This window comes from Chaetomium tenue (genome assembly GCF_020726465.1).
Source record: "Chaetomium tenue strain MPI-SDFR-AT-0079 chromosome Unknown F5144scaffold_4, whole genome shotgun sequence".
NCBI classification, from domain to species: Eukaryota; Fungi; Ascomycota; class Sordariomycetes; order Sordariales; family Chaetomiaceae; genus Chaetomium; species Chaetomium tenue.
In genome coordinates, this window is record NW_027117332.1 from 1,761,747 (window position 1) to 1,787,589 (window position 25,843).

At 56.7% G+C, this 25,843-nt stretch overlaps 12 protein-coding genes across 12 annotated transcripts; 7 read left to right on the forward strand and 5 right to left on the reverse strand.

Annotated features, from left to right (window-relative positions):
* Positions 1-390: 390 nt before the first annotated feature.
* F5144DRAFT_602597 (uncharacterized protein) lies at positions 391-1,653 on the reverse strand (the record flags this gene model as incomplete). Its single annotated transcript, XM_066791221.1, has 4 exons — positions 391-1,170; positions 1,254-1,367; positions 1,420-1,569; positions 1,633-1,653. The coding sequence occupies 4 exons, from the start codon at positions 1,651-1,653 to the stop codon at positions 391-393; spliced, it is 1,065 nt and encodes a 354-aa protein (XP_066642957.1).
* Positions 1,654-1,926: 273 nt separating this feature from the next.
* On the forward strand, positions 1,927-3,997 carry F5144DRAFT_232964 (Bystin-domain-containing protein). Its single transcript, XM_066783255.1, has 7 exons — positions 1,927-2,656; positions 2,719-2,832; positions 2,888-3,075; positions 3,130-3,156; positions 3,213-3,404; positions 3,468-3,605; positions 3,665-3,997. Exons 1-7 carry the CDS (start codon positions 2,040-2,042, stop codon positions 3,832-3,834), a joined length of 1,446 nt encoding a protein of 481 aa, XP_066642958.1. The 5' UTR covers positions 1,927-2,039; the 3' UTR covers positions 3,835-3,997.
* Positions 3,998-4,548: 551 nt separating this feature from the next.
* On the forward strand, positions 4,549-6,270 carry F5144DRAFT_532835 (RNA pol II accessory factor, Cdc73 family-domain-containing protein). The gene is made up of 2 exons (XM_066786976.1): positions 4,549-5,263; positions 5,326-6,270. Exons 1-2 carry the CDS (start codon positions 4,688-4,690, stop codon positions 5,980-5,982), a joined length of 1,233 nt encoding a protein of 410 aa, XP_066642959.1. The 5' UTR covers positions 4,549-4,687; the 3' UTR covers positions 5,983-6,270.
* Positions 6,207-7,486, reverse strand: F5144DRAFT_232998 (uncharacterized protein). Its single transcript, XM_066783256.1, has one exon. It carries the CDS (start codon positions 7,153-7,155, stop codon positions 6,430-6,432), a length of 726 nt encoding a protein of 241 aa, XP_066642960.1. The 5' UTR covers positions 7,156-7,486; the 3' UTR covers positions 6,207-6,429.
* Positions 7,487-8,163: 677 nt separating this feature from the next.
* On the forward strand, positions 8,164-8,503 carry F5144DRAFT_572294 (uncharacterized protein). Its single transcript, XM_066788876.1, has one exon. The coding sequence runs from the start codon at positions 8,178-8,180 to the stop codon at positions 8,457-8,459; it is 282 nt and encodes a 93-aa protein (XP_066642961.1). The 5' UTR covers positions 8,164-8,177; the 3' UTR covers positions 8,460-8,503.
* A 335-nt stretch (positions 8,504-8,838) lies between these two features.
* F5144DRAFT_572295 (kinase-like domain-containing protein) lies at positions 8,839-10,162 on the forward strand. Its single transcript, XM_066788877.1, has one exon. The coding sequence runs from the start codon at positions 9,000-9,002 to the stop codon at positions 10,077-10,079; it is 1,080 nt and encodes a 359-aa protein (XP_066642962.1). The 5' UTR covers positions 8,839-8,999; the 3' UTR covers positions 10,080-10,162.
* Positions 10,163-13,915: 3,753 nt separating this feature from the next.
* F5144DRAFT_233034 (uncharacterized protein) lies at positions 13,916-14,884 on the reverse strand. The gene has a single exon (XM_066783257.1). The coding sequence runs from the start codon at positions 14,700-14,702 to the stop codon at positions 13,998-14,000; it is 705 nt and encodes a 234-aa protein (XP_066642963.1). The 5' UTR covers positions 14,703-14,884; the 3' UTR covers positions 13,916-13,997.
* Positions 14,885-15,829: 945 nt separating this feature from the next.
* Positions 15,830-18,322, forward strand: F5144DRAFT_233065 (regulator of G protein signaling domain-containing protein). The gene is made up of 3 exons (XM_066783258.1): positions 15,830-16,575; positions 16,710-18,050; positions 18,117-18,322. The coding sequence occupies exons 1-3, from the start codon at positions 15,988-15,990 to the stop codon at positions 18,249-18,251; spliced, it is 2,064 nt and encodes a 687-aa protein (XP_066642964.1). The 5' UTR covers positions 15,830-15,987; the 3' UTR covers positions 18,252-18,322.
* A 1,170-nt stretch (positions 18,323-19,492) lies between these two features.
* F5144DRAFT_602603 (uncharacterized protein) lies at positions 19,493-20,183 on the forward strand (the record flags this gene model as incomplete). The annotated part of the gene is made up of 3 exons (XM_066791222.1): positions 19,493-19,666; positions 19,735-19,806; positions 19,923-20,183. The coding sequence occupies 3 exons, from the start codon at positions 19,493-19,495 to the stop codon at positions 20,181-20,183; spliced, it is 507 nt and encodes a 168-aa protein (XP_066642965.1).
* Positions 20,184-20,213: 30 nt separating this feature from the next.
* F5144DRAFT_572305 (uncharacterized protein) lies at positions 20,214-21,415 on the reverse strand. The gene has a single exon (XM_066788878.1). It carries the CDS (start codon positions 21,227-21,229, stop codon positions 20,507-20,509), a length of 723 nt encoding a protein of 240 aa, XP_066642966.1. The 5' UTR covers positions 21,230-21,415; the 3' UTR covers positions 20,214-20,506.
* A 118-nt stretch (positions 21,416-21,533) lies between these two features.
* F5144DRAFT_572306 (uncharacterized protein) lies at positions 21,534-23,028 on the forward strand. The gene is made up of 2 exons (XM_066788879.1): positions 21,534-21,847; positions 21,897-23,028. Exon 2 carries the CDS (start codon positions 21,920-21,922, stop codon positions 22,898-22,900), a length of 981 nt encoding a protein of 326 aa, XP_066642967.1. The 5' UTR covers positions 21,534-21,847; positions 21,897-21,919; the 3' UTR covers positions 22,901-23,028.
* Positions 23,029-23,052: 24 nt separating this feature from the next.
* Positions 23,053-25,350, reverse strand: F5144DRAFT_233088 (uncharacterized protein). Its single transcript, XM_066783259.1, has 2 exons — positions 24,907-25,350; positions 23,053-24,841 (listed from the first exon to the last, which is right to left on the reverse strand). Exons 1-2 carry the CDS (start codon positions 25,205-25,207, stop codon positions 23,205-23,207), a joined length of 1,938 nt encoding a protein of 645 aa, XP_066642968.1. The 5' UTR covers positions 25,208-25,350; the 3' UTR covers positions 23,053-23,204.
* Between the last annotated feature and the right edge of the window lie 493 nt (positions 25,351-25,843).

Genomic DNA, 25,843 nt, shown 5'->3' on the forward strand with positions numbered 1-25,843 from the left:
TTCGAGAATGAGGCTAGGTACGTACATACATATAACCACCAGTCTATCGATGGTTGCTCTCGGTCATCCACGTTCAACTGTCTCGTACATCTCCGCGTGGGCGCTCTCCCGTGGTTGAACGTCGTTATGTCGAGATATTGTTAGCGGCGGTGCATTGCCGTGCTAAGCTTTCTTAACTGCTTGTCTCGATGCTTGTTTTGCTTGGCTCGCGTAGCGTCCCGCCGTGGCGGTCTTGGGTAACTCTTGGACTCTTGGCCGCCAGAGCAGGAATGAGAGCACGCGACTTCTTGCCTCAACCGTTTGGCTGGGCAGCAAGGATGTGTAGTGTTTTGCTTGGCGACTTGGTGGCATCTGCGATTCGAATCAACTCCCGTCTGCATTTGAACAATCTCAAACTTCAACTATCCTGTCGTCCTCGCCGTCATCTTCGGCTTCCCCCTCCGCCCCCGGTTCAGCCTCGTCTCTCATTAATACCTGGACCAACCGGTCACACGCCTCTTGAACGTCCTCGTCGTTGACCTTGAGATGTGTCTCTCGGATAATCGGGTAAACGTTGACACTTCGCATCAGATCCCGTCCTTCTCTCGTAGTCGTCAGAAGTGTCAGTGTCTCGACGTGAGTCTGAACGATATTGAGATCCGAATCTCGCTGCTTGTCGGGCGGCAGCAACTGCAAATCCGGCAACATCCCCATCATTTCCTCATCATCATACTGCTCGTTTCCGGTGATAGGCAGCAAGAGATAGGGAAGGATATTAATCTGGTCCTCGTCGAGGAACGCAGGGTGCGCTGGCACATCAAACGCCGCGTTCTTGATGGTGCTCGCCACGCCTTTCCTCCGGATATCCGACTTGTGTTCTGTAAAGACCTTGATTTTGTTGATGGGGACTACGCCGTCATATTCTTGCTTATTGACGAAGAACTGCCGTATCTCTGGGTGCTTGGAGAGGTCGGCGAGGACGTAGGCAAGGTAGTCGAAGTCGGCCTTTTTGTTGTATGTGCCATCAGCCCCCTTCACGAAGAGATCAAGCAGCTGATTTAGCACGAGCTCGTTGGACTGCAGGGCGCTTGGCGGATCTTGCTTGCGGGTCGCGAGGCTCTTGAGATCATCCCACTTGACCATATTGGCGAGTAGCATGGCGAGTAAATTGGCATTGGGCTCTGCCGGGTCCTGCCAAAGTCAATGTTCCCTCGGTCAGCGCTGTTCCTGAGACATCGGGAGATTGCTGGCCGCTGTATGGCCAACATACATACAACTAGATTACCAAGGAGAATGCCGAGAAATTTGTCGTCGGTGGCTACATATTCCAAAACGCTTCGGTCTGCCGTCAAATTGATCAAGATGGTGAGAGCGTGCCCTGCGATTTCCTGCACAGCTTCTTAGTAGGGGCGCATGTATAGAGCAACGGTGATTTCTCACTGGATGATCCCGGATCAAGAACTTGAGATGCTTCACGGGAAGGAGCTCCTCTGTCTTGAAGATTGAAGGCTGTTCCACGGAATACGGCACGAGATTCTCAGTGGCAAGTTTGCGGATTTGGGGGTTTGGGTGGGCAATGAATCCCACGAGCTGCGGGCAATGCGTCAGCTGTTTTTGAATCATTAAATCTCAGTTTTCAAGGCGTAATATTACCTCCTCGAGTTCTGTCGGCATGGTCGAAAGTGGGAAATGGATATTGGATAGGTAGTGTTTGTTTTGTTCCAGTCACGATGCTTCCTTCCTCATCTGCAGCTGCAGCTCAAATTTCAATATTTTGGAGGTATGACGTGGGGCCCCGCGGGGCTTCCGTCTGTTATCGATAAGACATTTTGCCCGAGCGATAAGCTTGCCGGTGTATTGTATTTCCGCACGTGGGGCACTTGAAGCCAATCATGGCTACAGCGCAACCAGGAGGGGGTCCACTCTGGTAACTTTTTTGTGAAGATGCACGAAAAATTACCCGTTCAAGTTGAAGCCTGAGCTGCCTGCTATCTTTGTACTACGAGGTCATTCCACGACGCAACTCGCCTCATATAGCGCCATATTGCGCAGATTTCAAAATGCCCAAATCAACGACAGCTTCGCTATCCAACAAGAGACGTCATAACCCCCTCGAAAATGATCTGCTCGCGACCGGAGTTCTTAAAAATCGAGAGGGGAGGCCCTCGAAGCGGGCCGACAGGAAACAGGCCGAGGAGCAGGCCTATGTCGACGCCAAATCTTCCCGCAAGATTCTGGCTTTGAGCCGCGATCTCATTGACGAGGAGGAGCTCCAATCCGGCGCCAACAACCAGGACGTATCCGCACCGTCCGGTTTTGACTTTGACCCCTCCCGGTTAGAAGGCGGTAGCGACCAGGATGAGGAGGAATACACCAACGAAGAGGCGTGGGGTGACGAGGAGGATGCTGTCGAAGAAATCGAGGTCGATGCAGCCGATCTCGACACCTTCAACCGCTTCATCACGCCGACAATGAACGACGACCCTCTTCTCACACACGGCTGGGATCGGACGCCAGGCGACGGAGCAGAAGAGCAGGGGGGTGGGACAAATCTGGCAGATTTGATCATGGCCAAGATTGCCGAGAAGGAAGCAATGCAGGGTGGGCAACAGCAGGACTTCAACCCGATCGAGGAGGACTACGAGATGCCGCCGAAGGTGATCGAGGTGTTTACCAAGTACGTCTGGTCGGGATTGGGGCAGACAGTCGAGGTGAATGAGGGTGCTAACGGGCCGCTAGGATTGGGCTCATTCTTGCCCGCTACAAGTCCGGGCCGTTGCCGAAACCGTTCAAGATCTTACCACAAATCCCCCACTGGGAAGACATTCTTCAAATCACGCGACCAGATCAATGGTAGGTGCATTTCAAACCGGGGATCTCGAGAATATAGGCTGATCTAAGGTTCTAGGACCCCGAATGCGTGCTACGCTGCGACGAGGATCTTCGTGTCGGCCAAACCGCTGGTCGTTCAGCGGTTCATGGAGATGGTCATCTTGGAGCGTGTCCGCGAGGACATTTACGAGAACAAGAAACTCAACGTGCATCTTTTCAACTGCCTCAAGCGGGGCCTCTACAAGCCCGCAGGCTTCTTCAAGGGTTTGTCTAACTCCACGTTGGCGGCACATCTTCGAGGCTAACTGTTTGAACCAGGTTTCCTCTTTCCGTTAGCTGCGTCTGGTAAGCTGTTCCGTATCCTCACTAACAAGAGCTTTCTTGTGCTAACTGTTAGCAAGGCACTTGCACATTACGTGAGGCGCAAATCATCTCTGCTGTGTTGGCCCGCGTGTCCATTCCGGTCCTCCACTCGGCAGCGGCTATCAAGACACTGTGCGACATCGCCGCAGAGCAGGCCTCTCAGCAATCAGAATGTGTCAGCGCGACCAATTTCATGCTGAAGGTTCTTCTAGAAAAGAAATATGCCTTGCGTAAGTTCATATGCTTTCTATCCAGGTTCCTCGTAGTCTCGAGATGCTAACCTGACGGGATAGCATGGCAATGCGTTGACTCCCTCGTCTTCCATTTCCTTCGGTACGCTGCGTCCGCCAGGGATGGAGATGGCCCCAGGTCACTGCCTGTGATTTTCCACCAGTGCATGCTTGTGTTTGCGCAACGATATCGCAACGACAGTAAGTGTCTTTCTCTAAGATCCTATAAATCTGCCCATAATACTTATTCCTATCCCTAGTCACCGAAGACCAACGCGAGGCCCTTTTGGACCTTCTTTTGAACCATGGCCACGACAAGATTGCTCCCGAAATTAGGAGGGAGCTGCTCGCTGGGCGAGGACGAGGTGTCGCAGTCGAGCAACCTGGGCCAGCGTTCGATGGCGACGACACGATGCTTGTCGACTCGTGAAGTTAGGTACCGGGTGTCTTACTTGCTTTGCGACTTGCAGACAAATGAAGCGTCCAGCTGGTTTGCCGGCTGCCGAGCACCAATCGGACGATTTCCAACACTCCTGTCCCACGAGACAAACTTGCTACCGCCGAAAATCATTCGGTGCCGGCCTCGAAGTGGGACGGGGCCAGAGGATATATGATGATCCTAACCGGACGACATCGCATGAATTCGCTGCGCCGGGAAGCGTCCAGCATAGCGCAAGACTGCAGGCCTAGGCTACCTAGCTCGTAATCAAGAGTTTGGGCTGGAGGGTACCGTTGGGCCATTTTTTGTGGGCTTGATGATAATTTTATATGCGACCATGACACATTTTGAGCACGGCTTTGGGATCAACGGTCGGGTTGCTCATGCTCGATCGAACAATGGGGGTTTGTTTACGATAGTTCCGGGTATAGTAGAGGGAAGGCGGGGCAAAATACGGCAAGAACAAAACGTTCCTTCATACTCGCACACCAAAAGTGGGGGGTTCACTGAGAGCGCCGTGGTTAACTGAGTACGTAGTAGAATGGCAGACAAGAGCTCGAAAGGGGTTAATCCCTTTTGTTATTGTCATCGCCCTTGAATGTAGGATGTGGGTCTGGTGGTGGTCCGAGCACACCCTCTCTCAGCCTTTCGAGTAAAAGAGTGGGGATTTCTGATCCCTGACATCTGACCTCTGCCCTCGCCTCGCAGCCTCGTCTTGAGTAAAGAAACGCGACTTCTTCCCAAGCAGCTTCGCAGCCACACCTCCACATCACTCCATTCCCTGCCACCGAACCGAACCCAATTCAAAAATCTCCGAGTTTTTGAACCCTGGTAAAACAACGAGATGGCTTCAGTTGAAGATCCACTGCTGCTTCTGCGGCAATCAATTGCTTCGGGTAGCAAGATCACGCCAACCGCATCGGCCGACTCGTCAGAAGAAGCACCTCTCTCCAAGGCCACCCACCTCGTCTTCACCGACCCGGTCCGGGTCGCCGTGCCTATCGATGCGCCGACGCGATTTACATCAACCGAGGGCAAGGCCGTCGATGTGCGATCCATCTACTTTGCCTGGCTGAACCGCGACTTTGCCATTCCCGAATACAATGCGGTGGCGACCAAGCTGAACGAGGAGATGGCCGGCGCCACGGCCGTGCACATGTTTGCGTTTGTCGAGCGTCTCGTGCTGTTTACGTTTTTGGAGGGCGCGCAAGAGGAGAGCGAGTTCATCAAGCCCCTGCCCGGGGATAAGGATGCCGCAGCGGGTGCCGGCGCTGCGGCGGCGGGGACAGCATTGAAGGCCGCTCCGGCCGCGTCGGGACGCGCAGGGCGAGGCACAATGGATCCACGCTTAGCGCAGATCTATAACGGGGAGCGGCGCATGGGCGACCGGAATACCATCCTCAGGGGTATTAAAGCGACTGTGAGTGGCCAAACTCTGCGTTTTCAATGTTGTGGTACAATCCTAACCAGTCTACGCCACAGGACTTCTCACACGTTCGCAAGCTCGCCGCGCCCTTCATGACGCGCAAACCAGGCGGGACCCCCACAGCAACCGGCGTCGGCGCCAACCCGTCGCTCGCGCTCAACCAAAAGCCGGTCCGACGGCCCGACCCTATCATCCTCCTCTCGCCGTCGGCCTCGGCGCTCCTACGCATGTCCAACGCCAAATCGTTCCTCGAGGGCGGGCGGTACGCACCGCCGGACCACAACTCGACGTCGACCATGCTGCACATCTCGCGGCTCATCAAGGACATCGACGCGACGCGGCCGATGCGGTTCATCCTGGTGGAAGGACCGGAGCAGTTCAAGCCCGAGTACTGGAACCGGGTGGTGGCGGTGTTCACGACGGGCCAGGCGTGGCAGTTCAAGAACTACCGGTGGAGCAACCCGACCGAGCTGTTCAAGCACGTGCTGGGCGTGTACCTGGGCTGGCGCGGCGACGAGCCGCCCGAGGCCGTGCGCGCCTTCGGCCACAAGGTGCTCTCGTGCTCGGTCGAGAAGTGGCGCGATCCGGGCCAGCCCGGCGCCGAGACCAGCCGCTGGCGGGATCGCGAGGTCGTCGAGGCGATCTGGAAGGGCATCGAGGCGAACATGCGCGCCAAGGGGTGGCGCAAGGATGCCGCGCCCAGCTCTATCTGAGGGGCAGATCTCGACCGGGGGATCTATGGAGGCTCAAGAAAAACTTAGGCTGTATTATTCACTTCTTTAAGGGCATTAGCCGGGCGTTCAGGCGGCGTTTTTGGAGGGTTCACATATAGGGGGGATTCTGGAGTTGGGTCCGGTTACCCTGGCGGACATTAAAACGATGATAGTTTGAAGTTTTGATCCTTGTGGTGAAATATGCCGCCGTCGATGTCAAGTCTCGGGCATTTGCAATGGGAGCCGCGTGCACTTCTCAGCCAGGCAGCGCCATTCAAGTCATAATAGATAGGAACTGATCATTGCTGAGCTGAGTGTCGCATCGCGCGCACATCTAGATACCTCTATCCCGCCCAACCCACCGAAGCGCAATCCGCACCAGCAATCCGCACATGCAACGCCAATACCCGGCCAATCACCAAACCACCAAAATGAAAAACCATCCCCTCAATCACAGCACAACACAATCCCCGCCACAAGCACCACCGCCGCGATCAAAAACCCCTTCGCCTCCTCCCTCGACCGCGACCGCGACCGCCTCAACCTCCTCCTCCCACCCCCGTACTCATCATACCCACCCCCATCCTCATCATCATAACCACCCCCACCATAACCCCGACGATACCCCTTCTCCTTGCCTTGCCCTGCTCCCTTCCGACGCCGGTGCTCGTGGATCCGCCCGTCTGGGTACACTGTGTATTCCTCGGGGGCGCCGTCGTCGGATTCGGACTCGGAGTCGGAGGCTGAGAAGGAGGAGCCGTGTCGCCGGCGCCGGCGCCGCTGTTGTTGTTGTGGTTGATGGGGGTAGGGGATGAGGGCTTTGCGGTTGTTGGTGGTGGTGTTAATGCTGGTGTTTGTGGGGCAGCTCGCGGTGGGGGTTGTTGTTGTTGTTGTTGAGCAAGAGCAGGCGGATGTGGCCGAGGTGGAGGCGGCGGGGGAGGGGGAGCGGGGTCGTGGCCGGGGCCGGGCCCGGTGGTGGTGGCGATCCCGATCCCGGTCCCGATCCCGATCTCGATCTTGATTTCGGTCTCGGTCCCGATTGCGATCGCGTGAGTCCCGTGGGACCATTCCCTCCCCGCGCGGGGTTCCGGGAGACCGGGGCGCTGGGTTGGGTCGGCGGCGGCGGTGGCTGTAGCCGTGGGAGGGGTCGGCGGAGTCGAGGGAGGTCGGCATGGTTTAATGAGTGCGGTTTGCTTGTTGATGCATGCAGATTAGATTAGGTACTTGGCTTGTGATGCTCGTTGGTGGTGTTGGGTGACTGCAGCGACAAGTAAAACAAGCTTGTCCGGTTTGGCGAGTTCGGGGATTTGGTGACCATCGAAGAAAACCGCCATGGTGGCGAGACTGCCTTGTTGCCTATCGCAGCCAGTTACCCATTTATTTTCCAGAGGAGCAATGAGAGGAGGAGCTTTGGTGGCCGAGCCGCACGAGATGAAACCAACCAAGTGGTGAGGTTGTTCCGCACCTAGCCTAGCGCTGCGATTGGTGAGTGAGTGGTTGGCCAGAGTGTGACTGGCTGCGTCTTGCACGAACCAAACAACCCTTGTCATTACCTTTACTTGCCTGCCTTAGGTATCACAGCAAGTCAAAGAGACGTTTTTTTCCAAACCACAAAACACTGGTGAATTGCCACTCCTGACACCTAAGACAAGAAATACACGCCCCCCCCCCATCTGCAATCTAATCACAAAGCCCAGAATGCCACCCCAAATGTTCCGCCTCCTCTCCTTCCAGTTTGCCTCCGATGCGACCACCTGTCATACCCGCCTCCCACAGGTGCTAAGACGCTGGGACGGTGCTGTACCTCGTTAAACGATTGCCTGTGCCTTGCCGCCGCCATCCTTCTTGTCGCCGCTGTCCTCTTTTGGGCAGGAGGGATCATAATACGACGAGGTGGTGCAAAACCCTTTCTTACAGTCGACGAATGTTTTCTCGCGCTTAAACGACCAATTTCCGTTGGTATGTAATACACGTTTGGTGACATCGATAGTTTTGCACCTAGAAGTTGCAGTAGCATGTCAGCGGCTACGGTCTGGGGAAGTTGAGGGGGGCCGGTTCAATCTGGCCAGGTGAGCATGGAAGGTAGAGAGTACCCACATGATGGCGGTGTTTCTTTCCAAGTCTGCAGAATCTGAGGTGTAGAGCAGTGAAGCGATTGGCGTGATGCCAAATCAGAGGCAAATGTGATTGAAGAGATGTTTCTGTTGCTGTTGCTGTTGCTGTTGCTACTGCTTGGGGGGGAAAGTTTCAACCAGTTCGCCCTCGGGGTTGGTCCTTTACTTATACTTTTTGTTTTGTGGACATCCCTTTGCATGATCCAATACCGACCGGTCCTATCAAAACAAGGCCCATGGCCATGTCCATGCCTCAGGAGCAAAGAGCCGCTCACCGCCGGTGTTCCAGTCTGCGGCCACCCCCTAAAGGCGCTCGTATGCGTCTCCTCAACGGCCAGGTCTATGCCTCCTGCATGGCATTGATGAGCAAGGTTGACAGAGTTGACAGGGAAGGAAAACCGCCTGCATTGCGCTTGGAAAGTTGCTTGGGCAGAGAGGCTGGGTCTCAGAAGCGACGAATGACATAAGTCATTTTCTTCGTACCTACGCTTATCGCGCGTAGTCTGTTTCTTTACATCTCATATCTCACATCTCACATTTGGTCACACCGACAGACGTGCTAACAAACGGAATATTGCCTATGCGGGCCAATATGGTTCGCTGATTGACCCCCCGGAGCCCTGCTGCTGGCATGTGGCTTCCCGAAAAGTGACACCTCGCCCGCGTCCAGGGATCCAGTCACCCTATGGCTTGCTGCATCACATTGACTCATGCGGCTGAGGAATATTTTGGCCACGATACGAATGCAAGAAGAGGGGGTGGTTGACGTGGTGGGTCCAAAGTGGTGAAAGATGGCGAGTCTTTGTTTGCTTCATTTTCCGGATCTGCGTGCCCCCCCCGCGCTCAAAGCATCTGCTCCAATGCCCAAACCTGATGATCCATTAAATCTGTTCCTCCTTATGTATGGATGAGCTACCCTGCTCTTCTCATACATATGCCCTACTTCCCGCAAACGCCTGGCCAAAGCTACCACCCACCCTACTCTCAAGTCTCCTCACCCGCCAGCGGCTCGTTTGTCATCTCTCTCCCCTTCTCTCTATCCTAAAGTCCCTGACGGGTCGAGAAACATTCAAGAGCAACATGGCCACCGAAAAGCGCCCAAATATCACGGACCTAGAGGACCTACAGATCCACCGTTTTTACAATTCGGAGATCGGCCATTACGTAGAATGGTTTCATTACACGGCAGACGATGAAGCTTATCGTGGATTTTTGCACAAGGACAGGCGCGACATTACCTTGGACGAGTTCGCCACCGGTCTCAAGCGTATGAGCGACGAGGTCATCTTCCCCGAGGTCCCTACCGATCCGGAGATCACTATTACGCCGAAGAACCTGGACGGTAGCACCGTCCACATCAAACGCCCAGGCCTGAAGCATTACAGAGACTTCGAAGAGGAGGCTGAGTGCGCCACCAAAGACCAGGTGCTCATTGAGGCCCTCGCGATAGAAAAGATCTCCAAGACACCCCATCCGTACGTGGTTCGGTATCACGGATGCACAGTCCACCGCGGGCGCATCACGGGCATTGCGATGGAGCGGCTCGGGGAGACGTTGAGCCACTACGCCCACTGCTCCGGCGGCTGCATATCCGAGCACAAAACCATGTTCGATCAGATCGACAAGCAGGCCTTCCTCGCGGGGGTCGAGTCGGCCGTCAAGTTCCTGCACTCGCTCGGCCTCGCCCACAACGACATCAACCCCCGCAACATCATGGTTCGGGAGGCGAGCGACGGTGCCGCCGGTGGTTGCACACCCGTCCTCATCGACTTCGACTCGTGCGGGCCGTTCGGCACCAGAATGCAGTCCTTCGGCACCCCGGGTTTCATGGACACGGAAGACGAGGAAATGGTCTTCTCGCAAAAGAAGCACGACGACTTCTCCCTCAAACGCCTGGCCGAGTGGTGGGATGCGGACTCTGACTCGAAGGACAACTGGGGGAACACCTCCAAATCCTCCCCTGAGACGCCCAAGGCGGACTAGATAGGGAAGCGAAAAGGGCGCCGGTCCCATCGATCGTTTGCGCTTGGGTTCTGTTTCTCCTTTTCACTCTTCTTCTTTAGTTCATTGAATCGACTCGGGGGACGGGGGAACAGATTGGACCTTGTGTTTTCTTGGATAAAGGAGACCGAAATGCAGGAGGGGTACAGTTAAGCTATCTTGATACATTCTAGACAGACAGCAATTCGATTTGGAATTTCCCGCGCAGCTTGAATCCTGGCTTCTTCACCCTCTTCTTCGATGGCCATCCCAGCTGCGGCTTGAGCTGCCACGGAGGAGCGAGAGAAGGGACCTCGACCGAGACAACAGCTTGCCCCTGAACTCGGCGAGCCTGAACAAAACAATACACACCAGGACCCAGAATTCGGCAGCTGATGAACAGACGGCTTTCGCCGGCGCCAGTGGAGCTTCTCCGGTGGCGAGGTTAACCCCTACAGCAAACCACCCTGGGTTGAAGAACAGCATCGCAGATGAGCCATCCATGTCCATCCCGTCGGCTACGTCAGCCTTTACCAGGCTGCCAGGCGTGCCAGGTTCTACCCCCAAATGAGATCACCTATCATGAAACCGCCGAGCCTTCTAGAAGGCTTCGCGGGTTATCCACTCGCTCACCTTAATTTTGGACTGCAGCCTGAAAGCACGATCGGCCGTTTGAGGGTTCTCACGGGAGAAGAACGGCGGAAGAAGAGCCGGCGCTGGGCCGTCCGCAGGCTGGGATGATGCCTGGTCGGAACGGGCTCATCGCTTTTGTGAATTTGTGAACTATTGAACGAAATCCCTGGCTAAATAAAGCGAGATGAGAGATGATAGATGACAGATGGGAAATGACAGGTGAGAGACGGGATAAAATCAGACGTCTGCTTGTGGCATTGCGTGTTTTGGTGAGGTGGTCCGTGATGTCCGAGATACGAACCGTTGAGCAGCCAGGCAGCCCCATGCCGGCGTTTCGGCTTGGTGTTCCACTGCTTTGGGCCCGAGCTGCGCAACATTCCATTTTGGACGAACCGCATCGTCTCCGGGAAACTTGAGTGGCTGGTTGGGGCTTGGTGCACGCCGGGCCATGTGCCTGACTTTTCCCAGCATTTCCGCGTGGAATTGCAACCCAGAGGCATGGGACGGGATTCTGAACCAGAGGTGCGTATGTACCAAGAAAAAAAAAACATCAATAAAAAATGACCTATTGGAAGATAAGGCATACACAATCGCCAACCACCCGACTACCTCAAATGATCGGTGTGAGATATCGAGGAAACCTGGCCGTTTCAAGAACGCCGTTCTGATGGTTCCCGGGACTTAACGACCCTGCCGTTTCATCTCATATCAGCTCCATTTATGCAAAGCAGGAACGAAAAGCCCAAACACGCTCTTCTCCCATTTTGTGCGCGCCTCCTCCCCGGTCCTTCCATTCCGAGGGGGCTCTGTGTGCGACACGCGGCAGGCGTTTACCACGTGGCCTTCCCTCCCCCCACACCCAAGCTTTTTTCCCGCCCTTTCGCTCTTTTTCCGTCAGAGGATGCAAGCCTGGCTCACGTGGCGGCAATCCCGCACCTCACAAGGGGGGGATGCAAGTACCGGTACACGACTTCCCAAAGCAGCCGAAACACCTTTACCTTTCCGGTAGTAGCGCAGGGAAAAAAAAAAAGGGTTGAAGATCGCCTCGGACCCCCTTCGACCCGTTGCATCATCTCACACACCTTTTTTTTTTTTCCTTCTCTTCGCTCCCTGGTTGCCCACGAGGCGCGCCCAGGAAACGCCCTGGACGATATCCTCCGGCCCGCCTCCGGGTGGCCTTCACCGGTCGGGCTAATGCCGGCGGCAGCGGCGCGGAAGCACTCATGCAACTCTTAACTGGCAGCTATGTCCAGCTAGGTAGTTAGGGCGGCGGCGGCAATACCCGACGCATCTTCTTCGCCCCCCCGGTCTTAGTTTGGTGGTCTGGTCTGTCTTGTCTGCCCCCCCCGGCGCCCTGCAGGGCTAGCCAGCGCTCATCAGTCTCACTACCCGATCGCCGTTATGTCTGAGTTGTGATGGCATCTGTGGGAGCGCTGTGCATCGAAAGGGGGCAAGATCGGCCCTTCTGCTCCGAACCTTGGGCGCCAGGCGTGCGTGGGATGGTTGACGGCCGGGTTTTTTGTTCCAGGGAGGAGCCTAGAACTGGCGGTAAAGCGGCTAGCATCAAGGATTTGGGGGGGGGGGGGGCTGCTCTCGGGATGACGAAATGTGCTGATTGGGGACGAATACAGAGGGAGATATGTAGTGGATGTGACTAACTATCTACACTAGTTATGTACATGCATGCTGTGAAGCTGTGAGGACGGTGTTGCTTCCGTACCTACCTTACCTCCCTGAGCCTACCTAGCCTTCACACACACACAGTAAGCTGTCGATCCTGCAGTTCTCGATGAAACGGCTGTGACGTGCATGTTGCATGCAGCAGCTGTCACCGCAATGTGGTACCCCATCGTGGAAATGGCGACATCTCCCCCCTCGCTCTTCTCCATTTCTTAGGGTCGTTATCATAAAACGAATGTTTTTATGGTGTTTTATGGTGGTGTTTTGTCTTGCCGGGCTGCAGGTCCACATTCTCGCACCACCTGTCGCACAGCGTTTGGCAGTAGCCTACGAAGGTTGAGTTCAAAACAAATTACCTGGTTGCGTCAAGCCCAAGTACCTGCCAGGCTTGGCACACAGTACACCAAGTGTGCTGTCCCCTGGGTAACTCAGGTGCTAAAGTTGCTAATTCCCCCAGCTGCTGCCATTGTAGCCACTGTAGCCACCCTCACAACTATCGAACTTCCTCAACACTAGAAATGTCTGATTAATATAGTACTATTTAAGCGCTAACTACAGCGCTTTCCGATATACCTATTTTCAAATTTTCAAATCGCGATTGGATTGTCTAGATTGCTTACCTGTTTCAATCAGGTTATTTACAGTACCTCTCCTACCTATAAGGAGCCTCTAAGTTAACACAGTTTAAAAGAGACACTGCAATTATTTCGCACGGTGGCGCTCGAGCATGGACTTAGGCTTGGCGCAACCAGGTAATTTGTTTTGAACTCAGCCTTCGTATAACTGTAATTTCTCCTGAAGGTTGGGCTCCGCACCCGACCTGGCCTTCGGCTTATCAAACCCGGCATTTCTGTTTCGGGCACCTGGACCCTGCCTTCCAGGTTCTGTTGGATCCGTTTTCTATAGTGTCCGCAGCGTGTCAACGAAGCCGAGACATCATACGCTCACAAGTCAGTGAACTTGCGGTTTAACGTTGCAATGCTGGCTGAGATCTGATGTCCGACTGCCCCCCCCACCCCCACCCGAGTTTCCGACGGCAAAACGTCAAACATCGCACCTAACCCGGATCTGAACAAAATTTAGACAGTCTCTCTCATTGGCCTGGGGTGAGACCAGAGGTGCGGAGGCTCCTGATCTATCATCTGCCCAACCCATTTATTATGCGCACTAATCAGGCGCGGGGCTCTTTTGGGTTTGGGTCTCAATGCGTTTCTTCAATCTCAAATCCCAAGTCTCCGGTGCCGCATGGGCGCCAACTCCATTCTGACTGCTCGGCAGCCGGCTGTTTTGGAAATTTGAGTTTCGGGTTTCGACATGGCATCCATCACAAACTGGCCTTTTTCTGTCACGGTGTGACGACCATCGGCTCAGCAGCACCGGGGCCGCCCCGCTTGGTGTTTCGGTGTGCAGGCCCACAAGACAAATCACTCCGTCCATTTCCGTGATAACGACCCCACCGACCTGGCCAGCGGATCCCATCCCCACCACTGAACAAGATATCACGGCGGCTCAATCCGACCATCGGACTCTGCTGGTTCATCGTGCGGTTGCCCGCATGCAGAATCATCAAGCCGCTGCCACTTCCAAAAGTTGGTGACTCATCCAGCTTCAACCAGCCGCCGCTTTGCTGTTCCGCCCTACGGATTGAAGAGTCCCGATTGAACAGCAAACGCAGCTTGGAAACGGTTGACGGAGGTGTTTTTCAGTTATCTGGCGCGGCAGGCGGTGAGGAGGAGGCGGTGGGCAAAACGCGACAACCGACCAGGAACCCCGCCTCGTAAGAGTCAAGCAAGCTCCAGAATCAGCAGTGCCATGAGCCATGATTTTGCGCCTGTGGGCCCTCGCCCGCCGGAGCATTACGAGAGGATTTTGAAGATTGGGACGCCAAGCAACCCACTCCATTTTCAGACAGAAAGCGAGCCCCTCACAGGACAGGCTGCAGCTTTTTGTGGACGAGACAGCGTGGCTGCAGGGGCCCCCGCCCACAGCCGAACGAGCCCTCGTGGGAGAGATCCCTGGAGCCACGCGCAGATCTTGATGTGCGAGACTGCTGTTTGGCTGCAGCCGTGAGTGCGCGTCGTGAACAACTGCCATCACGCCCACCCAAAATCGTCTCGCAGCGATTCCTCGCCAATCAATCCGTGCATTGGGGTCAACTCCACCCCATGGCATCGACCTTGACCGCTTTTCCTTTTCGCCCGCTTTTTTTTCCTTCAACCGCTTTCGGGTGTTCATTGCGACGCCGTCTCGGCGCATCGCGCACCTCGCAGTCCACCGCCCATCACCGGTTGTCCTGGGCCCTAGACTAATCATCACTTTATGACACGGCACGGCTTCCAGGTCGCCCACGCAGTGTGTGTGTCAAAAAAAACAAAAACAATCTGACGAATGTCTCGCGACGCTGCAGCTCGCTTCTTCGCCCATGCTTGTCCAGCTGCAGCGCCGTTTTATATTGCCTTTGCATGGCAGGCGCCCGCTGACAGCCAGCCCTGAGCAGCTCCCCCCATTGCTTTTGTCTCGCGGTACACTAGGCGGGATGTTTTGCGCAGGGCTTGCGAGTGCTGACTGCGCGGAATGCCAACCGCTAGTTATATGGTGCCTATCGCCGATAAACTACCTCTGTGCTGTGTAGCTAATAAGACAGCGGTGGGTTTAACTCTTTTGTTGTTAACTCCGGCCTAGCCTGCAACCCCGGAAGCAATTGTGAGGAGTGCAAGAATTTCCGCAATTGGCGGGGAACGTTGGCAAAGATGAAATTGTTGACCGCCCACGTGTGGAAGGGGAACCGCTCTATCCCTGTTCTGTCGGAAAGGGACCTTGGTGATGGGGCCTTTTTGTGTTTTGTCAGATTTGATTTCCGCTCCAGAAGGGACCACGGGACAGAAAACGTCAGAATGAACTTTGCGGCTTGGTGGAACCATTCGACCGCTCCATGCGGAGGGGTTCCATGTGCGGCGGTCTGAGAATGGAGGGGCGGGGGACCTAGCCTGGGCTCGGCTGGTTCCAGAACTCCCGTCCCATCAGTGGTGTCGCCGTCGGTTCTTTCGTCATTTCTCAGTTGTGTAGCTTTGGTATTGGGATCCCAGACTGCTGCTCAAATAATTCCAAAGCATGATTCCAAACTGCCATATTTTTCATCCGATCTTGACAACAAAAAAGATATTTATTCCTGCCAGTCTCTAAACCGAACTTCCGCCGAATGGCTTTTCTGTGTATGAAGTACCTAGAAGGCGCGCAGACTGGAGCATCATCGCCAGACGGCAAGCGGCAGTGGGCAGTCCCCACCACGATCCACAGCCTACCACTGACCCATTCAGAAGTGCTGAGGTACCTGTACCTGTACCATCCAGGGACCCCTGGCTCCCACACATCACGCAGACCCCTGGTTCTTCCTGGCGTGCAGGCTCATTGTCTCCCCATCGCAGCCATCCGGGCCCGCTCCACGTTTTTGCTGCCCTCTGCCGGGCGTCCCTCTTTTATTTGAACCGAAACCCGCCCAGTCCCGGCGCCGCCCACCACACAACTAACCCCCCCCCCCCATCCCCTCGCTCACATAATATTCCGCCCAACTCCCCATTTTTTTTTGTGTCGGTGTTAGATGGCCGCGACGTCTAAATCGTCTCGCTCATCGCCATTGCCTGAAACTCCAGCGAGCCCGGTCCCAGTTCGCGAGCGCATCGACACCTCCCGCATCCGATCTCCTTCGAGTCCGTCCTCTTCGGCTGTTGCCTCTCGTCCCGAACCCTCCTCCGTCACCGGCTCCACTAGCGCACATCGGCCACACCATTCGAGCCATCAGTCCATTAGTTCGCAACGGTCGGGCGGTTTTCTCGCCTTTTTCGACCGGACTATCGCCGGCATCACAGAGCCCCGGATCCGCCCGCGCCAATCGCTCAGTCGCCTCTCGACCGGCCCCGACTCACTCGGCAGCGGCCAGTCCAGCCCGGAGAGGGGACCTCGCAGTGCCCGTCCGACCTCCAACTACGCCATTCCGGTGGGGTTGGTATCCGTTGACGGCAGGCAGCCGAGCCCGACTCTGGTCCTCGGCGACCCCCCGTCCCAGCCTTACAGCGAGACGGATCCCTCGCTCCCCGAGCCGACCCACCTCCCCCGATTCGACAATAAAATGCACCAAACATCTTCGCGGTTACTCCGCATGACGGACGATGACCGTCCATACACCAAAGTAAGTGTTCGAGGTGACCGAGGCTGCCGCCGCGGTGCACCCTACCTCACCTCCCAATTCCCCAACCCCTGACGCGGCACGGTTGGGTTTGTCGTCGCGGGCAACTTGGCGGCTGACCGGGAACTCGCGACCAGGATTTCAAAGACCTTTTCTCTACTTTAATAGTCAGCCTTCTGCCGCTCTCAGCGCATCGTGTGCGATTGACCAAGGTGGAACACACCTTCCTCTCGGAAGATGCCATCAACAACCTCGGCTCCCTCAAGTTCTCCCAGTCCAACCGTATGCCAGACCCGAAAGATCCGTCAAGGATCGTGACCACCACCACGACCACGACCTTCTCGATGGCGAAAGACATGGCTCGCTCCATCTGTCAGCGGTTCTTGGAGGCACGATTCATCGAGTCAGCAGATGGGAGGTACCAGTCCGTGTACACGATGAAGGGCGTGGTCTGGCAGTTGACCCCCAAGGGCATATCCATCCTGGACCGCTTTTGCTCGCGCAACGGCATCCAACAGAAGCAGGTCGCCGAGCTTATTGGCTCCTCACTCCCGCAGCTGGTCAGCCTCGAGCGCGATGGGCAGTCGGATAAGCTGCTCACGGATCGCGGCACGGTCGAGGTCATCTTCCGGAGGTTTATCGGGGCCAATGGCTTCAACATCAAGCCGACCGTGAGCTCGGCAGACTCGGACTCGTTGAACGACTACAAGGACGGCCTCACCGGTGTTAAGATGGCCGCGGACCGCAAAGTGGGCGGCAAGACGTTCAAGGATACCTTCACCGGGAAGGCCGCATCTGATTGGTTGCTGGATTGCTCGACGACTGTTGACAAGAGGGAAACTTTTGAGATTGCCGCGCTCTTCGTGGAATATGATCTCATGGAAGCTGTGCAGCAAGACCGATCCTACATGGTCCAGCACCCAGCCCACAGCCTCTTTCAGCCAACCAAGCACGCCATCTATCAGGTCACAGCGAAGGGGCGAGACCTTGCTAACGGTGCCGCCGCCAGAGGGCGGGCATCCGAGAGCGAGGGGCTATCGGCAACGCGGTCGGGCGGGATCGCTCGCGATTCCAACACGCAACGCCTCGACAAGATTCTCAACGACCCCGCCCTGCGGTTGCTGTTCCGCGAGAACCTCCGCGAGACCCACTGCGAGGAGAATCTGTCTTTCTATCTGGACGTCGACGACTTCGTCAGGCAGTGCAGGCAGGCCATCCGGGTTGCACAGAAGAGTCCCAACAATGCCGCGTCGCTGGACGGGATCAAGGAGATCATGGCCCAGGCGTACGGCATCTACAACGCCTTCTTGGCCCCCGGGTCGCCTTGCGAGTTGAACATCGACCACCAGCTGCGAAACAACCTGGCGACCCGCATGACGAAGGCGGTGGGGCAGGACGTCGCCATGATCGACACCCTCCACGAGGTCACGGCTCTGTTCGAGGATGCCCAGAACGCCGTCTTCAAGCTGATGGCTAGCGTAAGTACTATCTGCTCGCGGGTCGTCAAGAGAAAAAAGAAGAACCAAGCGCTAACACATAAGCAGGATTCGGTGCCCAAGTTCCTGCGCAGCCCCAAGTACGAGCAGACGCTCAAGAACTACGACTTCGACGCCGTCACCGGCAGCCATTCGCAGCCGCGCGTGCCCGAGCGCAGCCAGAGCCGGTCCAACCGCAATTGACTGGCCCGGATGCCCTCGCTGAGACGGCTGCGGCCGACCCGCCCCTCCCAGGACGTCGGCCCTGCTGCGCAGCCGCTCAGGCGTCGCGCCGCGTCTTGATTTGGTGCTTGGTGCCTTTTCCCGCCTTGATTTTTAGAAACGCTAGCGCTGCTGCGTTGCTTTTTTTTTCTTGGTTTGGCGTGCGCCGTCGTCATCGTCGTCGTTGTCGTCGTCGTCGGGACTGGCGCGCATGCGCTGTTTTGGCTTGATTTGCATGAGGATGGGCTTAGCTGCTCGCCTCGCCTGCGTTATATCCCCCATGTTTTAGTTTAATTTTTCCCTGCCTGTTTTGCTATGTTTTGGTTGATGAGTTGTTGATATACCGGCGTTAACGGTGTGGGGGGGGGGGCGATGGCATAGATGGGAGAGCAGATCATTTGGCATACACCTGGTAAACATTTCCCAACTCTTGTCATGTTGGTGGGCCAAGGGGGCCCTTCACGCCATTGAAGGAAGGGGGGGAGAGGCGTTCTGCGAGGCGTGAGAGGGACCGGGGGACGGAAGGAAGCGAAGCCCCGAACAGGTTTGGAGCTGCTTCAAAAGCATGGATGGGGCGTTGGCTGCCGGCGGAGTTGTATGGGCAGGACTCAAGGCGAGGATATGAATCAAAATGAGCGCGTGTGGTTGATGTTGGTTTATGATGATCCCATGAGATCCGCGTCCGCACGAATGACGAAAGACACACAATACCACCCGATTGGATCAGTTGACCGGTGTCAACAACGACCTGTGACGACCTGGGGAATGTGGTGACTTGACATGCCTTGGAAGAGTGAGACAGGGGCTGCTTATCGGGGCGATTGTTGGAATGCGGCCTGCCATGCCCCAGCCAAGCATTTTTTGGGATGTTGCGGGTGACGAGGCAGCTCAGATATGGCAATCTGGTCACGCCTTGGGTAGGGCGAGCAATGGGAATCTTGTTTACAGCTGGCGAGAATACCAGAGGGCGGTTGAATATGGCATAAAACGGGAGCGCCCCTGGGCTGCCACCCAGGAACCTACCCGAGTACTCTTGGCTCTTCTCTCTAACTCACCTCCCTTCGTTTCTGTCTCCAGCAGGCTTCCACTCCTTAAAGCCCTCAAAGTACTGTGTTCCTATCCCTTGATAGCCCGGCGCACCTTTTCAGCGTTCTGTTCCAACCACACCAGCGCAAGGCAAACACGGAGAACACAACTACATAACAGTATAGTTTGTCTTGACAATGCAGCCAATCACCAATATCCTCCTCCTTCTGGCCGCCTCCGACGCGACTACGGCCTCTACAGCCCACCATGGCCACCAACAGCCTCAACAACTAACCGCTCAGGGCCACTACCGCCACCACGTTGGCCGCGCCAACACCACCGGCGTGAACCCCAACCTCGGCATATCTGACGTACGTCTACCTCCGTTATGCCTTACCCGAGGACCCAGGGGACAGACTGGCTAATTATCCCCTACCAGAACAAGCCAGCAACCCACGCCGGCCACACCGGTTGCGGCGGCAGTGTCAACAACGCTGCGAAAGATCCCAGCGTGAGTCCCCCCTCATCTCTATCTATCCCCAACCCCCTTCACATCCTACATCACCAACCCAGCCAACCCATCATCCATCCCCCCCTCCATACCAACAACCACCTCAACCTCTCCAGACCCTACCCCCGCCGCTGCCACTCCCCCTACCACCCGCCGACCCGCCCGGCGCCCCGGCCGTCGCTGCGTCTGGGGTGCGCCCGGCGCCGAGCGGGTCGGGTGTTTTGGCCATCCCGACGGGCGGGGTGAGGCCGGCTCCGTTTGTTTATGTCTCGGGTGCTGGTGTTGGTGTTCGTGCTGGTGCTGCTGCTGCGGTTTGGGATGGGGTTGTTGTTGCTGGGATGGGGTTGGGGGTTGTTGGGGCGGTTTTTTTGTTGTGAGGGAGGGTATGTACAGGTGAAGAGGTGGTGGTAGAGGAAGGGGGGGGGGGGGGTTCTGGTTTTGGTTTGTTTCGTTGGTTCTTTGGTTTGCTTTTTGGGATTGCGTGGTGGTTCTGGTGTGCTGGTTGGGCTATGTCTGTTTCGTGTTGCACTGGAGTGATACCGTGAGTTTAAGGGAATGGATAATGTGGGGTGTTGAAGCGGGATACACATTTCATGGCTGAGGACTTGCTAGTGCCTCAAGTAACCCCTGGTACTCACCCTGATAGCTGAAGAAGGCGAGCTTCGATCCTCGGCGAAGGCAGGTACCCAAGTATTTTTATTCAACTGATTTCCCAAGCACCAAGCGCCCGATCTTTCTCACCTTCCTCCATCAACCACGCAACAATCGGATTCACATAGGTCCTCCTCATGGCCTCAGTATATTCCTTCACCTCAAACGCCACCCCCCCTTCCCGACCCAGCTGCTGCCTCCACCCACAGCCGCCAGCATCCCCTTCCACCACATCCAACCGCAGCACCCTTGGATTGGAAGCCCTGAGGGCGGCGGCATCGGCGACGCCGCGAACAAGATAGAAGCGAAATGCGTGCAGCACCTCGATGGCGTCGGCGAACTCGTTGTATGCGTGCACGGGGCCGCGATGTTCCACGCCGAAGTGGTCGCGCCACCACCCGCAGCCGGTAAAGTCAAAGTCGTGCTGCTTATCCCTGGCAATGCTGGCGTCCCAGGAGGAGAGAAGCTGGCCGGGATGGTCAGGGTCGGAGTCAGAGCTGTCCGAGCCGAACAGGTGGGCTGCGATCTGGGGGATAAGGCGGCGAACAAGGGGCTGGACATGGGTGTCACGGAAGGCATCGGGAATGGCGGCGTCGTTGCCGTTGCCGTTGTCGTTGTCGTTCCTGTCGTCAAGGATGTAGGGAGGCGCGGGCAGCAGCGGGTCGAGGCGGTAAGGGAGCGGGATGGGCATGTTGATCTCCAGGACGCAGGGCGTGGTAGCGTCAATTTGGAGGGCGCCGGGCCGCAGGAGACGCACGGGTGAGCATGCCATGATCAGGACTTGACTTGGACGGGAGGCACCAAGAAAGAGGTAGACACCAAAAAAGGGGGAGGACTCGAGGAGAGACTCGGAGTCTGTAAGCGGTGCATAGCTGATGAAGTTCAACCTGGTCAGTGGGAGGAGGGAAGATGCCTCTTATGCTCTCTCTTCCTCCCTATGTGGCATCTAACTACACAGTAGAGCCACTTACACGCGAAGGACGTTGCATTGCTCAAATGCACTGACCACCTCTGCTTGACACAGAGCGTTACACTGCATCTATGTTTGTGCTTTCGTCACAGTGCAGCTCACCAACCGCCCACCACTGAAACTCTGGTTCGCACTTTGCAGCAGACGGGAACTTGGGAACGTTGGAACTTCGGCGTCGGGAACAAAGTCCATTCGACTTCCCAATATCCCCCCAAGGTTGAATTTTCGCACACAGTCGAGTCCTTAGCCCTTTAACGCCATGTACACGCCCGCGAGATTCCTCCTCCCCCTGTTTATATTGTTACTCCCGGTTTTGTCAGCCTTCCACGGAGACTGCCCGACTCCCTGGTGCAAGTTCTGCGTTCCCGCATCAGTCCACGATGCCCCGGGCATCGGTTTTGATCTGACAACAAGCTACGGGTGAAGCTCATCTGTGGCATATTTTCCTGTTCATCACTGACCAAAACAGTACTGCGGTCGCGCACTTCTACAATGGAACCGTGCTCGACCTGGCCAAAAGTCCCGGCCACTCCCGAGTACAAAGAACTGATGGTGCGCCTCGGCGATGCCCCCATCCCCGGACCTCCAGGCCATCTAGCCAAGTGGCGGCGCTGGTGGAACCAGCAACGCGGCCGGCCCGCGACTCCCGACGTGGGGGTGCTGGCCTCGCTGCTCGCCGACCTCAAGTCGGCCACCATCAAGACCCTCGGCCCATCACACCCCGCGGTAGACCTCATCGCCATCACGCACCCGTCCATCCCCGCGCTGACACCCCTGGACCTGGCCGACGCCCTATCCCACGCGGGCCTGCGCAGCTGGTTTGCCCTAGGCGACAAGAGGGCCAGGAGCTACCAGCCCGAGTACTCCACCCAGTCCCGGGCCGCGTTTGCAGGGAACGGCCACGGACTTTGCGCGTCCTACGCCGACCTTTTCGAGTGTTGGTTTGAGACCTCCAACCTGCCGTGGTATCGCGTGCTGTTTGTCTCGCTCACCGGGCACGCCTTGTATGCATCCTTAGAGGGGATGCGCGACGCTTACCCCCGCTGGAGACCGGAAGGTCCGAGGGTTGTCAACTTTCGCGCCGGCCTGGATGCGCAGGACGGGTTCGCCTCCGAGTCCGACTACTGGGCCCACGTCCGATCGCTCATTGTCGGGCTGGCGCGGACCAGCGACGTAGGGAAACGGCCGCCTGGGATGGTGCTGTTGGGGGGCGAGAACGGAACAAACCCGGTCTTGTTCGAAACGGTACGGGATGCTTTGGCTGAGCTGTACCCGGGAGAGGGACTGGTGCCACCATTGAGCATAAACGCCACTGCCGTCGTTGACCCGACATATGCCGCCGCTCGAGGCATGGCTGTGTATGCTAGACGGTGTCAGGAGGTGCCTGGGGATTGCAAAGAGGGCCGGGAGTGCTACCAAAAAAGGGACCAAGAGCGCAGCGAAGGTGATGAAGTGAGGATGGAACTCCGTTGATCCGACTTGGACTACTTACGTATCACACTCTTGGTCACTGTTTTGTAGCATTGCAATTTCCAATACGAAGCCCCTCAGATTATCAGACCTTAACATACTCCTAACTACTTGGCGGTGTATTGACAAGAGAGGACTTGAAACACCACAACTTTTATATAATCCGGGTATCGAACGCGACTCTGCTTTCCAAAAACAATCTAGCCGCCCATGAATACAATAAAGAACACAGCAAAACAGGGCCTTCCCCAAAGCCATAGATGGCCCCTCAGCCCAAGTTGCCAACAAGCGGCCCATTCAACATTGCCTAGTGCCCGCTCGTCCCCGGCACTGGCACCCGCGCCGGCACCCGCGAAGGCGGCGGCATGCTCACGCGCCTCATCCCCCCATTTGCAGCGGGAGCCGCAGCCACACCCACACCCACTCCCAGCCCATCATCATATGGGCTCAGCTGCGGATAATCCGAATGTCCCGAGCTATACGCCTGCCCATTCCCATTCCCATTCCCATTCCCATTCCCATTCCCATTCCCATTCCCATTCCCATTCCCATTCCCATTCCCATTCCCATTCCCATTCCCATTCCCATTCCCATTCCCATTCCCATTCCCATTCCCATTCCCATTCCCATTCCCATTCCCATTCCCATTCCCATTCCCATACCCATACCCATACCCCGCCCCATACCGCGGCACCATCCCCCCATAGCTCCACGCCCGGCCATGCTGCTGGTACTGCGGACGATGGTAGTAGTGATGGCTCGCATTCTGACCCTGACCAACTCCAAGCCCAAGCCCAACCCCAACCCCATTCCCAACTCCACCCGCACCCGCACCCGCCGCATCCCCCCCCTTCGCGACCCCCAACCGCCCACCGCCCAACGCCTGCCACAGCGCGTCATCCGACAGCCCGTCACCAGACGGGGATACCCTGCTACCGCTCCCAGCTGCGGGCGAGCCTGTTGCTGCCGCTGGTGGCTGGGGTGGACGGTAGGGCTGGATGAAGAGGTGGGTTTGGGGCCGGGGGCGGGGACGGGGGCATGGTTGTTGTTGTTGGGATGGGGCTGTGGGCGGCGAGGGGAGGGGCCAGTTATTGGCCAGCGGCCAGTTGGGTTTGGCGTTGCGGAGGAAGGGGGTTTCGGGTTCGAGGGGGCGCGCGGGGAGTTCGGGGAGTTCGGGGAGGTCGGGTTTGGCGTTGCGCAGGAAGGGGGTTTCGGGCTCGGGGGTGTGCACGGGCACGGGCACGGGCACGGCGGGTTCGGTGCATGTGGTGGCGGGTTTGGCGTTGCGGAGGAAGGGGGTGTCGGGGTCGGCGGGGGCGGGCGCTTCGGAGAGGGTGATGGATATTGGTTCGAAGCTTAGCTCGGGGATGGATGCTGGGGGTGGCGGCGGCGGTGCGCGTGATGGTGGTGGCATGTGCGCTGCGGAGTGTTGTGTCTGGGGATTGCAGCCGTCTGTTGATGGAGGGCTGGAGACGGACAGCGCGGGGCTTGTGCCGAGGCTGCTTGTTGCTGGTGGCCACGTCGGGCTGCTCTGGACGCTGTAGCAGGACACAGAGGATGCGACGGAAGGGGGGCGGCTGGTCGGGATGGATTCGACTAGGTGAGGGTATTGGTTGCTGATGCTGCTGATGCTACTCGGCGCGGTGCTGCCCATGCTCGACATCATGCTTGGAACGGGAGAGACGACGGCGCTTCTGCTGCTCGAATCACTCCTCTTCTTCCCGCAGGTGATCGCCATTTCGGCTTTGAACGCCAGCCTGTCGACCAGAGCGGCGTGTGCCTTTTTAAGCGTCTTCTTCACAAAGCTCGTCATGATTACATTGCAGCGCATATCAACATCTTCGCGAAGATAGAGTCCTGATGAGGGCGCCTTAAGGCCCACTTCGATAGGTTGTGGGGGCTCCCCTGGGAGAGAACCGCCGACAGTCCATTTATCGCGGATTGCTATGGAATAATTAGTTGCCGCCCTGTATGCAACTAGAAATGGAAGGGGAAGGAATAAAACGTACTCAGCCCGGCTGGTGCATAGCAGTGTGTCTGAAGACCATTTGGCAAATCATTGAAGGCGCATGTGTAAGTGACATCGCCCTTAATTCCGGGGAAGTATGAGATCTTGTCGGTCAGAGAATACCACTGGCAGCGCTGTTCGTCTGGCCTGGCGTTTGATGGAGGCGGGATCGGGTGGCGCTCTTTGACCAAGGGGTTCAAGTCTATCATCTCTTCGTAATCGTGGAGGAATTCGAGGACGCTCTGGCGCGTGATGCCCGCCGGAAGGGGCGTCACGGTAGTGAAGGCGGTTCGCTTTGACATGGCTGGGTCTGTGTAAGTGAAGGATTGGGATTGATGTATTTGTAGGCCAAGGCTAGCCTCCCGAGTATTGGAAATAGTCGTGAGGGAAGCAAAGAATCGTAACACAAAACAAACATAAGACGACCAAAACCAGTCTAAAAACAAGTGAGACCCTTTCCTACGAGGCCAAGGCTGTATGTATACCTACAAACCCGACAGTAATCCAATTGTTTTTGTTGTGGTCCTGGGAACACAGCAGTGCCCAGCGGCTCAACCGCATGCGCCCAGTCCTGCACCCCGGTTATTGTTAGCTGTGGCGCACTCCCTGCATGTCTTTGGTTGTGCTCCCGCGATGCGACCTGACCACGTGGGAATGGCAACCAGTAGGGCGGTCGAGGGCGGTCAAGGTGGGCGGTGCAACCGAAAATAGCACCCCTGAACCACCGGATCCTGGTATCCCGTCTCCCGCGTCACGCGTTTTGCTGCGAGTCAGCACCACCAACCAACTCGAGTGCATCAGGATCCAAGGCTAAAAGGCGAAAAGACGTGTGATTGGGGGCCGGCCAGAACGGTCGCATATCCACTAATACCGAAGCTTAAAAAGATCGGCCGTCCCACTTCATCATCGTAGGCAGCCGCGCCGCAAATTTGGAATCA